Raw genomic sequence first — 14,917 nt, 5'->3', positions numbered from 1 at the left:
CTGTTTACGTTATTTTCAACAATATTTTATTTACCGGTATACATCGTCAGCCTTCTAAAATAATTGCCGAAAACATGAGAAATTGAAACACATTCTGTTTATATTGTATGTATTCATAATCTCACTTCAGGAGTTTAATTGAATGATATATCAATTATAGTCGAGGAGGCCAGCATCCGTAGGAGATATGAAGGGAAAAAAAGTAAAATATATGACTTAGGCCATTATTTTAAGAGGCTGACAATATTAAATACACCATATGGTGTCCATAAAGTCTCTTTGCAATTGATCAAATTACATTTTTTATATACAAACACAATTCCAATGAAGTTGAGACAGTGTCAAACAAATAAATACAGAATCAAATGATATTGCAAATCATGTGTAACCTACTTTTAATTTAAGTCGGTACAAAGACTAGATATTTAATGCTCAAACTGATACTTTGTTTTTAGCAATAGCCATATAATTATTAACTTTGAATTTTGCATTTTATGACTGCAACATGTCCCCAAAAAGCCGGAACGTCGTTAAAAAAAAAAAGTTGAGGAATACTCATCAAACACCTGTTCGCAAAATCCCACATTTGAACAGGCTAACTGGGAACAAGGGGCGGCACGGTAGTCCAGTGGTTAGCACGTGGGCTTCACAGTGCAGAGGTACCCGGTTCGATTCCAGCTCCGGCCTCCCTGTGTGGAGTTTGCATGTTCTCCCCGGGCCTGCGTGGATTTTCTCCGGGTGCTCCGGTTTCCTCCCACATTCCAAAAACATGCGTGGCAGGCTGATTGAACACTCTAAATTGTCCCTAGGTGTGAGTGTGAGTGCGAATGGTTGTTCGTTTCTGTGTGCCCTGCGATTGGCTGGCAACCGATTCAGGGTGTCTCCCGCCTACTGCCCGAAGACAGCTGGTATAGGCTCCAGCACCCCCCGCGACCCCAGTGAGGATCAAGCGGCTCGGAAGATGAATGAATGAACTGGGAACAGGTGAGTGCCATGATTAGGTATGAAGGCAGCTTCCCTAAATTATGCGCCAGATTTTGAGGGGCCGAAGGTTCATTTATCAGAACCTACTTCAAAGCTTTAATGAATAACCACTAAGTACATCTAACAAATCTGAAGAACATATTTCTGTTGTTTATGTACAATTCTCATGCCAAGAGATGGCGTGGACACACTGTAGAAGGACTCCCCCCACCAAAAAAAAAAAGTAAAACAAAAGCAAACAATTCCAGCATCTTACATCTTCCACAGTATTTCTTTAATCTCATAAAAATGATGCAAGTTAAAAAAAATATCACAGTGTTGAACATTAAGTGCAAATAAACACAAAATCGAGGGGTCTCTGAAAAAGACTTTCATGAAACAGGAATATGCATTCTTCTGCGTTTATTAAAAATGTGCAATGCTTCCTTTGTTCGTGGTAAAAGCAAAACTATTCTGGAATGTTTTTTCTAAATTATTACTCTTGGGAGTCTTGTTGTAGAGATGTGTTAAATTTCAAGAAACATATACATTGCAATAAAAAAAAACATCTAAAAAAAACAAAAAAAAACCCAAACAAAAAACATTAGAACATATTGAAACACACTTGTTCGTCTTGAAGAAGCGCAACTTTGACCAGAACACACCAAAACTGAGCTTAACCATCGGCATATGCATCAGAAAAAAGAGTGTCCTCATGCCAGTCCGTGTGGGCAACATGGAGCTCTGCCATCGTCATTCTGTCACTCTCACCCAATATCATCCGGCACATAGACGGCCAGAATAAAGACGAACTTCACGCAGTAAAATGAACCCGCTGCATGTGCATTAACACGTGAGGGAAAAAAAAGTGAGAATCCAACAGATGTTGCTGGATTTAGGAGTGTCCGTCCTACATTAATGCACCGCCGTTCCCCGGTGCCTCAGTTGCCGCACCAACAGCTCGATGTTCATGAGGGGGCTGACATAGAGGGCCCAGTAGAAGAGGCAGTTGCAGACCAGCTGTGGCACCAGAGGCCACATGAGGCCGAAAGCAAGTCCCTGAGAGAACATCGTCCACACATGGTTCCACATCATATCCGGGAGTGACCTAATAACAAGGAAACATGACTACCCAACTTTGACTTCATGCTCTGTCCAAATTATGACACACAAGAGGTTTGCTGTAGAGACCAAATATTCGATAGCCCTGTAGTTCATCATACAGAAGAGTAAACAGCACACCTGATTCTAGCCGTGGTGCAGAGCCTCCACAGTGAGCAGCATTCCAACATTGACAGCAACATCGCATGGACGATGACGAAGAGAGACGTCCAGTAGTGGACGGACAGCCAGTCCCAGGCAAACTCCGCTATCAGCTGGTACGGGAGCAGGAAGTACTTGACCATGAACTCACTCCACTGTTGCCAGTTGGGTTCCATCTAAGGACCGAGAACATCGGCGTGTCATTTCATCATGGATGGCAAAAAGAAATTTCAGAGTCCAGTGAGGGAAAATGTGACCTGTGCATTGAAGGGCAGACTTTCCACCGGTTGACTGGCCGACGCGATGGACGAGCAGCATGTGCGCAGGAAGGGCAAGAAGGTTTCCGAATAGTCAAACAAGTACAAGTAGAAGAGCGTCAAGCGTGGGGAGCGCTTCATGGCGTACAGCAGGAACAGAGACTTCCCTGAATTGACTGCCTGATGACAAGAGAAAAGAACATGTTTGGCAAGCATTATTTGATGATACAGTGGTGCCTTGACTTAGGTCGCCGCTTCCAACATGGCCGCCACATCCGCACATCTTTCAGCTTACTGCATATCTGAGGCAACAGCAGCACAACCTGGAAACACGTGTACCAGTGCCTACCTGTTGATTGCGCCACAAAACAACAATTCCAAACATTCCAAAAACAATTCTGGAGTGAGAAGACTTTGATAATTACTGTCGAGAGGCGTGTTTTTGTGTGGCACACTCATTTTCGGTCCATTGAATCTGGCGTCTATTAGCTCCAGGTCCATTAAATCAAGGTTGCACTGTACGGGTAAACCGAGTTAGCGAGTTGTTTCAACTTTTACATCAAGGTAGCAGCGTACATAAAATAAAAACAACAATGGTGATATCGAAATTGTTGCTTGCCTTGTATTCCCACAGGTTCTGAGGTCTGAGCTCAATGGCTTGAAGTCGGTACAGTTCACTTAGGATGGCATGTCGGTAAGCCTGATTCTGGAGGTGGTAAGGCGGCTTCAACAACTCTTTCTCCTCCAGCAACATCAGTAACCTGAAAGTCATTTGTTACTGTCATATAAACCTGGCATTTGAACAGAGATGCATCAACTTTTTTATATCCACTGTACCTTTCACTGGGACTCCCCGACTGGAAGGACTTGCGAGACAGTTCAGGTCCCACGGTCTCCAGCCACAAGATCATTTCCGCCGGCGTCCATTGCAAGGCAGATCGACTGACAAACAATTCCTCTTGCGCCACGTCACGGCTGCTGCTCCACTGGTACAACAACAACGACGCCTGCAGGTACATGTGTTGCAATAGCCTCGGTTATAGCCAAGATACTGCTATAACCAAATTAGTTTTTCTACCAAAATATTACATCAGTCTCACAAAGCAAGGACTCAGTGAATTCTCTTTTCCTTCAACTGCACATTTCATATGTAGCATAACAATTCTCATCTGGCTGAACTGCACATAATTAACATCCTATGAAAAAAAAAATAATCAGATTTTAACATACCACCACACAAAAGAGCACGGCAATAACTGCAGAGAAAACGAAGCCGGCTACTTTGTTCTGCTTCGTCCTCGATTTGCCCAGATTGTCACCATACCTAAACAGAAAAACACATTTAACTGCTTCAGGAAGGTGGATGTCTTCAGTTCCCAAAGCAACATTGTCGGGAGACTTTCTCACCTCTCAAAAGCCAGAAGAATTCGGGAGATTTTGGGGTCATCTTGGATCTCTGCTCGCCTCCGCTGCACGACCTCACTGAACAACTTGTCGGTTGCGGCTCTGGGAGAGTGAACACAGACGTGAATGTAAACAAGCATCTTTGATCAGTCTATGACAGACGGCAAAGCCTTGGAAAAGTTGTTTAAGTGACATTTGCATCATACTTGCAACTGTTCCAAGGGTGGACTGCGTTTGTGATGTTAACACCAAAAGAATACCAGAGATGACAAAGGAAAAAAAAGTGGAATAAACAGACTACAAAATGGGATGGGATTGTCTCTGATAATAATAGCAAGGCAAAAAAACAAAAATATATGTAAAAGTAGTGGATTTATAGACGACAAAACAGATAGGTCTTTGTATTACTTATTCTAAAAAAATATAGTCACAAATTCACCTACTCATAGAATTTTGATGACATATCCCGTTATTTGCTGAAAAACTCACCTATTTGCTGTTTTTATTCCTCTATCTGAAACGCCCAAAGATGCCAGTCACTAGAGAATCATTTCCCAATGCACACATGTAGATTTTTTTAAACCAGCATCAACAGGCTGCATTCAACTTTGAATCGTCCCCTATAAATTATTTACTTTGGACTTCTCCTAGTAGTCTCGGCTTCTACAGGACGGGCAAATGAAACGCAGACACGCGCGAGGCCGGGAAACAAACATTCGCCGATGTAGTCTCTTTGTGAAAAATCCTACCTCAGCAGTGTGTTGACTTTGGGAAAACCCTCCCACCTCTGGCGGCACTCGGGGCACTCGTTCTTGCGAGAGGACTCCCACCACAAGGCCAGGCAGTGGCGGCAATAGTTGTGGCCGCACGTCAAGGTGGTGGGGTTCACCAGGACATCGAAACAGCAGTGGCAGGAAAAGTCTTGCTCCGAGATCTGGTTGCTGTTGGAAAACGGTGTGGTAGAGGGGTCTTCTTCACATGTTTCCAGGGTGGGAGGCGATAAATTATGTCCATGCATCTGGGTCAGAAATTAAAGAATGTAAATGTGAAATTACGTCACCCCTGAAAGTAATGGTATTAAAAAAAATGTTAATAAAAGTCATGAGCCACCTCTCAATTTTCACACGGTAGAGAAATTACATTACCCACTCGCGCAAGATTTCACAAACACTAAAAATCTATTTCGGGTTTGGAAGTGAGTGACACAGTCGCCATCATGCCAAATAATTAAATTCGGTACTGTTAAGTACCGCCATTGCTTCCCCGGGGTAACTAGAATCTGTACCGAACCCGTTCAAATGTAAAAGGTGTGTGATTAATTACACTTTACAGCACCAGGTTATTTCTTTCTTTGTTGTTGTTTTTAATACAAACTATATTGGATCGGCTACAATACAGTGCTATTTTCCCTTATTAAAACACGTTAAGGAAAAAAACTTTTTTGGGGGTCTGGAATGGTTTAAAGTCATTTCAATTGGAAAATGTATTGCACATATGGGAAAATTAATTTCCTATTTGATAAAACACAAGTTTACATAACGTCAAGGAAGCACTGTAGTTCCTCTTGACACACCTGATTCAAATGATCAAGCAAGCTCTACAGAAGCCTGTTTTCACTTTTGAATCGCAAAACTATTCAGTGGTTGCAGTTAACTGCGGTACAGGGAGACTAAAACATTTGATAATGTTAATGTTTATAAGTGACATAGGCCGAAAGTCACATTTGAGAGGCAATGGATAAGCGCCTCGGATAATGTCTGATGCTGTATTACCATAAAACATTTTACAGTTTAACACGAGACAAACGTCATTTAAAATTGCGTTCAAGCTGGTACAACGCCCTCCAAATAGTATATCCGTGACGAACGTCATGTGTTGTTCTTGACGAAAATAACGAGGTGATACTTCGAAAGTACTTGACTTGCGTATTAAAAGTTTGTGCTAGTTAGCTTGCGAGCTACTTCCACAAAAGACAAAGTCAGCAGTGTCGTCGGGAACTTGGTTTACGAGAGTGTTTGTCGGCCGCCAAAAGAGCGCTACTGACCGAGTTTAAATTACTCTGATTTTTATTTATTATTTTGAAAGGTTAGCCACGAAGCGAGCACGTACCTTGGGAGAGACGCAGGCACCGCCGACCGGTGACGTCGCGGTCCACTCGGCAGCTTGCATGTGTTGCCCTAGTGAACTCAAGACGAAATCATCTGTGAAAGAGAGCAATGACGTCGACATGAATCGCTCTGCGCTCTCCCAAATGCACCGAAACGCCAGCGTGTCCGGATTTTCCTCGGCTTGCGTCTCCCACGCATGGGGGTCAAAACACCTCCACGTGGGGGAAACGATGCTGAAGTGGCAACAACCAACCACTGTGCTCAGTGACTACAGAAAGTTTATTTAGAACGTTTGGGGTCTGGTAGGGCGGAAACCCTCAAAGTTCACCTGAGGGTTCACGGCGGAGAGAAGCTGTACGCGTGTGACGTATGCGGGAAGTCATTTTATTATTTCCAACTACAGTAGGTGGCAGTGGCACTATCATTGTCAATAGTATTCTACAGGGAGTCTTAGCTGTAACCCCCCCCCCCCCGACCCCCAGTCCATTCCAACTTAAAGCGCATCGTGTTTTATAAATTACATAACGAGTGATTTTTACTTTCATAATGAAAAGAATGGCTCGTTAATCTATGCTGTTTTGTCTGAGTTATTTACTTTTATTTTAAATGGCACAAAATCTATGGCTGTTAACGGAAACGAAACGTTTGCTTTCTATACTTGCTCTCCTGTGCAATAAAGTCCATTGCAAGTTGGACTTTATTAACAACTTTGAAATCTCTGCGAAAACACGTGACGTTTTTTGTGATTTCAAACCGGAAGTTCCATCGTTGCTCGTAAAATCTGCTCGCTCTGACATACGCCAAACAGTGCAGTTGTGCTAAGTATCTTTCTGTACATATAGGTATGTCCAGTCGTGTGGGGTAACTTTAGTATACACCATAATACAGTATATTATATAGGTTAAAACTTAGCCTAGCTTTATTGTGCTAAGAAAAAAATCAACCGGAAGTTCTCGCGGTGTTAACCTCTTGGGCTCGGCGACTAGAGCTTGAAAGATTTAAACGACAGTTTTCATTAAGTTGAATAATGCCAATATTTTACGTATCCAATTGGACACGTTACAATTATGTCACTGGGAGTGCAGAAAACGCGAGCAAAAGTTAAAAAAAATGTATAGCACTTTCAATGAAAATGAAACCTTTTTACGGGGGACTACTTTTTTTGTAACCTGGGGGAAGACATTTTCGCTCAGGTTAGTGTCCATGTCTTTTGTTAGACAGACGAGACAAATTTAAGGAGTTTTTATGGTCTCCTCATCCTCACTCGATGTCTTTTAATTATGTTAGCAACCGGGAGGGACATTTTATCGATCAGGTACTGTCTCCCGTCTGGCTAATCGTAGCGCTAATTGCTAATTTACGAAGTGAACACCAAGCAGTGACTCACCGGCTAACAATCACTAAGGTGTCATTTTATAGGTTTGTAGGGTGTGTTTTGTATAAAGTGTAACTTCTCTATGATTAAAACCTTGTTTCAAGTCGACGCGAATGCTGGCCAAATAATACCAGTGGGCGAATGGCGCTAAGCTAGCTGGGCAACTGAGGATAGTGGCATTGGAAAATCAGCCATTTGGTTCGAAAGAACACAACGCGAACTAACCACACGCCACATTTTATTAACTTGTTTATCGTTTCAATCCCACCCCTTGAAACTGGATAGTCGTTTTGTTTGAAGACTTTGCCTAATTCACACCCCTTTCCGAACAAAGCATCCTCTCTGTTGATGTGTCCTTGAGCTTCACAATGGATGACTTCCAGCAAGGAGCCACTGGTTGGGGAATGGGCCTGCAAGGATGCATGTTTCCTAATATATTGTATAGAAATATGAAGTCAAAAAATTAGTTTTTAATTCCATTTGCCATGAGCTAAAGTCCACATTATCTGTAGTATTTTAGTCAGGATATATACAATGCACACTATCATGGTGTCTATGTAGTCAGCATCTTGTTACGACATACCTGCTGTGAGTTGTAAGGATTCTCTCTGCAAAGAAGTGCCCACGAAAAGGTGTGAGGAGCAATATTTGAGAGAAATTGTCCTTTGTTTTACAACTAAAATGAAAAATAGCCCTGCCAAAAACTGTAAGCATGCATATCATGATTTTCAACACGATACATGCATACAAGTCCCAATCAGAGCACCTCATGTTAAAAATGGCATGTAAAGATTAAGATATCCTTTATTTGTCCCGCAATGGGGAAATTACAATCACACTTCAGAAAGGAAAACGCTGGGTAGGGAGAGGGGGGGAAAAAACACGCTTGAACTATCCTCTTCTGAGGATAATTTAAGTCCAGGATAAAAAAGACCCTAGCACAAAAATAAGCATATGAAAGTTACAACAAGTCACAAGTGTAATAAGGGGGAGGATGAATGTGGGGGGGGGGGGGGGGGGGGGGGGGACCGCGATGCGGCCGAGATGAGCAGCTGCACGGATTCACACGAGCGCTCTACTTGTAGAACCACGTCACGGGGCGGGGGGGAGAATCGGAGCGATGAAGACGATAACAAGGTCTTGTTAACAGCGATGATAACAAGGATGTGTATGCGCGGGTGGTTGTCCAGTTGTGTATGTGTATGCGTGTACAGGTCATAGCTGCTTCGTCAAGGTCTGCTCATCATGATGACAGTCCTGGCTTATCAGTCCATGGCCGCCAATATTGTGGTTGAGCTCAGTCCCCGCTTGAGTCTGAGTGTTGGACATTCGCGCCAAACCATCCAGAATGACCGGCAGCCTCTTCACTTCCAATAAAGCCACTCCCGTCGGTTGAATTTTGCGATAGAAAAGAAAGCTGCCACCACCAAACAGCAGCATACCTGTTATCAAAAGGCCGACAATGTAGATGTCTTTCACATCCTCCACGGACAGTATTGCCAGGCACACCGGTCTCCACTTTCTCCATGGATCCAGGGCGTATCCGGCAGCAAATGTCCCCGTAGGGCAAGCAGGCTCTTCACTGCCCGCTCTTTCCGTCGAAAAAATTTTGTCGATTGCATCGAGAGACCAGCCAACTAATTCCATGGTTAGGTAGGTAGGAGGCTAGGAAAAAGTTAGACAAAGACAGCACAAAGACTAAGTGGCGAGCAGGGAGAGGGTGCGGGGTGGGGGCAGGAGCTGTGCAAAAAAGCGTCCGCCTTCGTCGAGAGCCAAGCAGAAAGAGATCCTCTAAAACGTATTTAATTGAATTAGCATTAAAAAACAACAATAATAATCCTTGACACCATGTCTGTGACAGAGTTGGGCTACGAGAGTCCTGACCGATTTGGACCATCTGTGATCATGATGACCGAAGAGGAGCAGCAGCAGCAAGATATCGGTTGCCTGATCAACTCTGACGGTGAAGAAGTGGATTTGTCTGATCTCCGTACGTCAATTACACCTTCACTTCTTGGATCACTTTCATTCTGTTGTTGACACGTGGGTTGTGATTCACTAAAACTGATTCTCATTACACTTAACATTGCTGATCAAAAATAAAGTTCTCTTGTAAAAAAAAAAAAAAAAATCAAGTTCACTGATTAAAATTTTTGAGAAAATCACAGTAAAGTTCACAAACGACAAAAAGGTTAATGAAATAAAAAAACAAGTTTATATGACACTGGCTCAAAATATCTCTGGCTGGCTTGGTCTTGTTTTGTCCATTATTTTAAAGAAAGAATAATGGAATTGAGAAATGTTAGGGATTGGAGTCGTCTAAATTCAAACGATGCCTAACTCTAAAGATGGTTCGACACCCTGCATGAATGACCTGCTTAACACTTTTCCCACTTTGTTTATATCTGAAACTTATTTTTATGATCATTCTCAAAATTTGTCTTGCAGTACAAAGCAAAAAGAAAAAGATCAGTAAATGGCTCTTAGTTTGAAAAACTCATAAATGGGGGCGCTGGCATCGACTGACTCACTTGTGGTTTCCCCAGTGAAAGAAGTATTTATTCTTTCTTTCCACGCAGGAGAGACTGCTAGTCCAGGCAGCGAAGCCACAGAACCTCCTCCCTCCACGACGTTCAATCAGAGCGAGAATGAAAAGCCGGCCTCATTTCACACCTGCTCTGTGTGTGGCAAAGACTTCCCTTACGCCTCCAAACTCCAGCGCCACCTGCGCACACACTCCGGAGAGAGGCCTTTCCCATGCTCCATGTGCAATAAGAGATTCCCAGAGAAGGGGCTGCTCATGATCCACGAGAGGGTCCACACGGGAGAAAAGCCCTATCCGTGCACTTTCTGCGAGAAACGGTTCGCCAGTCAGGGCGAGCTGCGACTCCACCGGAGGACTCACACGGGCGAGAGGCCGTACCACTGCTCCATCTGTCTGAAGAGCTTCTCTCGCCATTGGCACCTCAAGACGCACCTGGATGCCATGCACTCTGAGGTGGTTGCCGGTTTCACCAGGAAGAAGTTTCCGTGCTCGGACTGCGACAAGAGCTGCAACTCGGCCGCCGAGCTGCGGGACCACCAGCGGACTCACACGGGCGAGCGGCCCTATCAGTGCTCCTTCTGCGACAAGCGGTTCGCCTTGTCGGGCACATTGGTGCGCCACGAGCGCCTTCACACGGGGATCACGCCCTACCACTGCTTGGACTGCGGCAAAACCTTTGCGCAACAGTGGACGCTGACCACTCACATGCGCACGCACCGGGGCGAAAAGCCGTACAGCTGCACGCAGTGCGACAAGTCGTTTGTGGCGCCCGGGGAGCTGCGGAGGCACACTCGGATCCACACGGGGGAGAAACCGTACACGTGCGGCGACTGCGGGAGACACTTCTCATTGGCTGGGACGCTGAGGAACCACCGAAAGTCATGCGCACAGATGAAAATTGGACTGCCTGCGGTTGGAACTGCATCGGGGGGCTCGTCTGAGAAAGACCCGAAGGCCAGAGGCATCGACACTGAAGTGAGCAGCTGACTTGTTTTCCAATTGTCTTTGAGGAGCAGTGGGCATTTAACAACATTTATTTGACCTACTTTTAACGAAATTGTGGGCAAATACACCGTCCACGGTCCGGTACACACACACACACACACACACAAACCATTTTAAATGAATAAGAAGTTTTGTTTTTTTAGGTGTGTGAGATTCAAGCTGCACCCAACATTCAGGCCTCCTCCGCCTTCTCGTCTTCCTGCTCTTCCACTTCTTACTCCTCCTCAGAGGACGTCAACTGTGAGCAAGCAACCGAGGCTGAAAATAACTCAAATATGCCTGAGACGGGAGTTTCCAGTCCGCACATGAGCGTCGTCGTGAAAGAGGAGGAAGAGGAGGAACCTTTGTGCGGTACATGAACATGGCACGTTACATTTCTGGATAGTTTGTGAATGATTCCAACTTACCTGGGATTGTTTTGTTACATTTTTCCTCTGTCGACCAGATGAAGCGTTGGCTACGGAATGCCCTGCTGAGGACAAAAATTTACCTCCAGTGAAGGAAGAAATAGAAGATGATGGTGATGTTATCAACAGTAAGCACATTTCTGCAATGCTTCAGTTGTGTTCAGTTGAGTCATCGCCGCATGTTGAAAAAGGGAGTTGAATCATTTTTTGTTTGCATTCGGCAGTTTATAACAGAAGTTTTCTCAGGGCACTTTGCACAACAGGTTTCCAAACTCCGGTCCTCGGCCTCCACTACCCCTACATGACCATAACATTATTCAGAGTTGAAATGTTTCATCCAGTGATTCTTTTTTTTTTTGTGCTTCTAGAGGGGAGCCCAGATGTGACAAACTTTTCCAATCGCTGTCTTACAGGCAGCCGAGGCCAAAAAGTTTAATCCAGTTTTGTTTAAATTGTGGTCTTTCCGCAGCACCTCCAAGGGACAGTCAGGATGCGTCAGGCTGTGACAAAATCATCTCTCCGACCTCCCTCGTGCAAGATCAGCGTAAGAACAACAAGATCACAAGCTCATACTGCTGCGGTTTGTGCGGCAGGGACTGCCACAAGATGTCGGCGCTGCAAATCCACATGCGCATCCACTCGGGCGAGAAACCCTACCAGTGCTCCCTGTGCGGGAAGCAGTTCACCCAGAAGGGTCAACTCAAGGGCCACCAGAAGGTCCATACCGGGGAGAAGCCCTTCGCGTGCCCCGAGTGCGGCAAGTGCTTCGCTCACTCGGGCGCCATGAACCGCCACCGACTGACGCACACGGGGGAGAAGCCCTACCACTGTTCACTGTGCTCCCGCAGTTTCAACCAGTCGGGACGCTTGCGGGAACACGAGAAAACCCACTTCGGGGACAAGCTCAACTGCCCCGAGTGCGACAAGACCTTCACGCGCTCCTCCAGCCTCAAGAATCACTTGAGGCTGCACACGGGCGAGAGGCCGTACAGCTGCGACGTGTGCGGCCGGGGCTTCAGCCGCTCACAAAGCCTCAGGCTCCACAAGCGCAAGCACGAGCTGCTGCGGGTGGAGGAGGAGTCCGGATTCAGCATGGGGGATGAAGACTTATCGGACAATAACTCCCGTGGTGATGTGTGTAGAAGTGTTAAAAATGAAGAGGATTTATTTCTATAAACCGCACTGAGATTTTTAGACTGTAGAGCAGGCGCTTCTTTTTCTGCTGCGGCCACATTGTGAAAGGTGAAATTCCACGATATTGAGAAACTGTGTTTAAAAAACAAAAAAAAGCTAACATTTTTTGGGAGGGGCATAGTTTTACTAAATACATTCAACCCCCCCAAAAAACCCTTTTATATTATGAGGTGGAACGATTAATATACAACTAATCGTTTTTCAAATTAATTATATTTGAGAATTGTCTTTCAGAAATCTTGTTTCATTTAAAATTGTTCAAATCCATGAAATGTAAACCCCTCACCGGTAAATGTCTTATTTCTATAGTCCTCCACAAAAGCAGATTAATCCGGGTGTGTCGAATTTGAAGTACAGTCATGCCTTATTTTGGCAGATCGCAATGTTGTTGTTTTTTAATATACTACATTAATCGATAGCCTAATCAATTATCAACGTTTTTAGTTGCAGCCCTAATAACATTTTCTCAACATAACAGTGTTTCGTCTGCTGCTCATAAAATGTTTATTTTATATAGTCTCTCCATTGCAGATTTTCACCAGTTGCGGACTGGTCTGGAGCACATCCCTCTGAGATAAATCGGTTAAAACGTAAAGAAAATTTGCTAAAATGATGTGGCGGGGGCTACGCCTGACACTCCCCGCCCCCACCAAGCTCTTGAGTTTGTTCCCCGTTTGTTAAGACTGTTAAGAGGACTCCTTCCCGGAGTACACCCTCATTAGCATTAACATGGTGGTTGTAATGAGCAAAAAAATATTGAACTTGCAGCTGAAGTCACACACATGCTCGTGAGGCAATTTAACAAGAATCTCTTTTAATAGGCACTAGTAGAGCTCCCATATTCTGTGTGTGTGTGTGTGTGACGTACCCCCGTCTCCAAATATTTCATTCACAGTTTTAAGATTGTTATTTATGGTAGTTTAACTCTTTATATAAGGTGTGTGATGTCACTGACTTCCGTGCAGTATTTGCTTCTCGCATTGTCAACTACCGGTACTTCAATTTGAGGACTGTAGCATATGGTTACTGCAGTACATAAAATGGGAGTATTTTTTTTTTTAAAGGGCCATTGTGAATAAGCAACATTATCATATTTAACTTTTGTATACCAAAAACATTTTACCTTTGTGTACATTGTTTTTTCTATTCTTTTTGTAGTATTGTCAATACAAATGCGGTTGAGCTGGTTTTACCCTGGTGCAGAAGACTGACTTAGAGTTTGAAATCGAGTACTCGGATTATATTCCGGAAAGAGGAGAAAGTTGACATTTTGTTGGAAGATTTTCCCTCGGGCTTCACTTGTCTCGATATATCGGGAAGGCCACACACTAAACCTTACAAATAATTTTTTAAAAGTATTGATTTAGTTTGTGTTCCAGAGTTTTACGCTTCAAACATCCATCCAAGTATAGTATTGGAAAAAATGAAATACAAAAATTTATGCTGAAAAAATGTCTTTACAAGACTATAAATAATAGAAAAAAGAGAATAGTATTCTTATGGGGGCAGAAGCATTCCACATTGATCCAGGTATCAATATTGTATCCAGTGTATATTAAAAAAAAAAGTTGACATGCCTCTGTTCAAAGTCCAGGTACCGTATTTGTAATATAAAAAAAATAAAAATGACACCATGATAGATTAGATAATTTCCTAACTTTTCCCTGTGGTCTGCAACCTGCACAACACTGAAGGAATGCTAGATTCTATGCTGTACAGCAACATGGAGTTACAGGGCTTTTATTAGGTCCCGAAGTTAGAATGGCCATGCAACCTTTTTTTAAGTCGATGCAGGTGTTACTGCTTTCCTTTTAATGTTTACATACAAGGCAACCTCGAGATTCACTTTTCAAGCCTAACTAGATGAAATCTTATATTATTTTCATTTTATATTTCTGAAATATAGCTCAGTCTAATTTGATTTTACTGTTAAATTAATATTTTGAAGTGTAGAACAAAACTGAGTAATTATTGTGGCATTTATGTCATGAAATATTTACTGGCAATTTCAATTTGAGTTACCCATGTATAAAATACAGTACTGTAGTAACAATAGTAAGTGCCTAACTGCTCCCAAAATATGCTTTGAGTTTGAAATGAATTATTTGCTCATGATTATTTTCTTTACGGGGCTGTGATTTTAATTGCCTTATTTTTTTAAACATTTACCAGACGGGTTGTGCATTTGCACAAAATATTAGTAACTCCGATGTTGGATTTTACTCGGTATCATTTGGGAAAGGAAGAGGTCAGCAACTTTGTGTACAGTTTTATTTCCCCCATTGAATGAAAACAGTAAGGCTGTTGTAAATAAGTGACAAAAATAAGTCATGTTTACTCTTGTACTTAATTACATTTCAGAGTCTTTTTTACATTTACGCACAATATATTTACTT

The 14,917-nt window shown here is 43.4% G+C and overlaps 2 protein-coding genes across 2 annotated transcripts; one reads left to right on the top strand and one right to left on the bottom strand.

The window, feature by feature from the left end:
- Nucleotides 1-1,236: 1,236 nt before the first annotated feature.
- LOC127613275 (bifunctional apoptosis regulator-like) lies at nt 1,237-6,343 on the bottom strand. The gene is made up of 9 exons (XM_052084230.1): nt 5,997-6,343; nt 4,637-4,905; nt 3,891-3,989; nt 3,714-3,807; nt 3,321-3,490; nt 3,103-3,244; nt 2,484-2,663; nt 2,206-2,402; nt 1,237-2,071 (listed from the first exon to the last, which is right to left on the bottom strand). The coding sequence occupies exons 1-9, from the start codon at nt 6,114-6,116 to the stop codon at nt 1,879-1,881; spliced, it is 1,464 nt and encodes a 487-aa protein (XP_051940190.1). The 5' UTR covers nt 6,117-6,343; the 3' UTR covers nt 1,237-1,878.
- Nucleotides 6,344-6,748: 405 nt separating this feature from the next.
- LOC127613269 (zinc finger protein ZFP2-like) lies at nt 6,749-13,866 on the top strand. The gene is made up of 6 exons (XM_052084224.1): nt 6,749-6,769; nt 9,232-9,360; nt 9,950-10,890; nt 11,064-11,271; nt 11,366-11,455; nt 11,797-13,866. The coding sequence occupies exons 2-6, from the start codon at nt 9,276-9,278 to the stop codon at nt 12,501-12,503; spliced, it is 2,031 nt and encodes a 676-aa protein (XP_051940184.1). The 5' UTR covers nt 6,749-6,769; nt 9,232-9,275; the 3' UTR covers nt 12,504-13,866.
- Nucleotides 13,867-14,917: the final 1,051 nt, after the last annotated feature.

Source organism: Hippocampus zosterae, chromosome 13, assembly GCF_025434085.1.
Source record: "Hippocampus zosterae strain Florida chromosome 13, ASM2543408v3, whole genome shotgun sequence".
NCBI lineage: Eukaryota > Metazoa > Chordata > Actinopteri > Syngnathiformes > Syngnathidae > Hippocampus > Hippocampus zosterae.
Note: the sequence above shows the minus strand (reverse complement) of the source record. Positions and strands in the feature narration are given on the sequence as shown.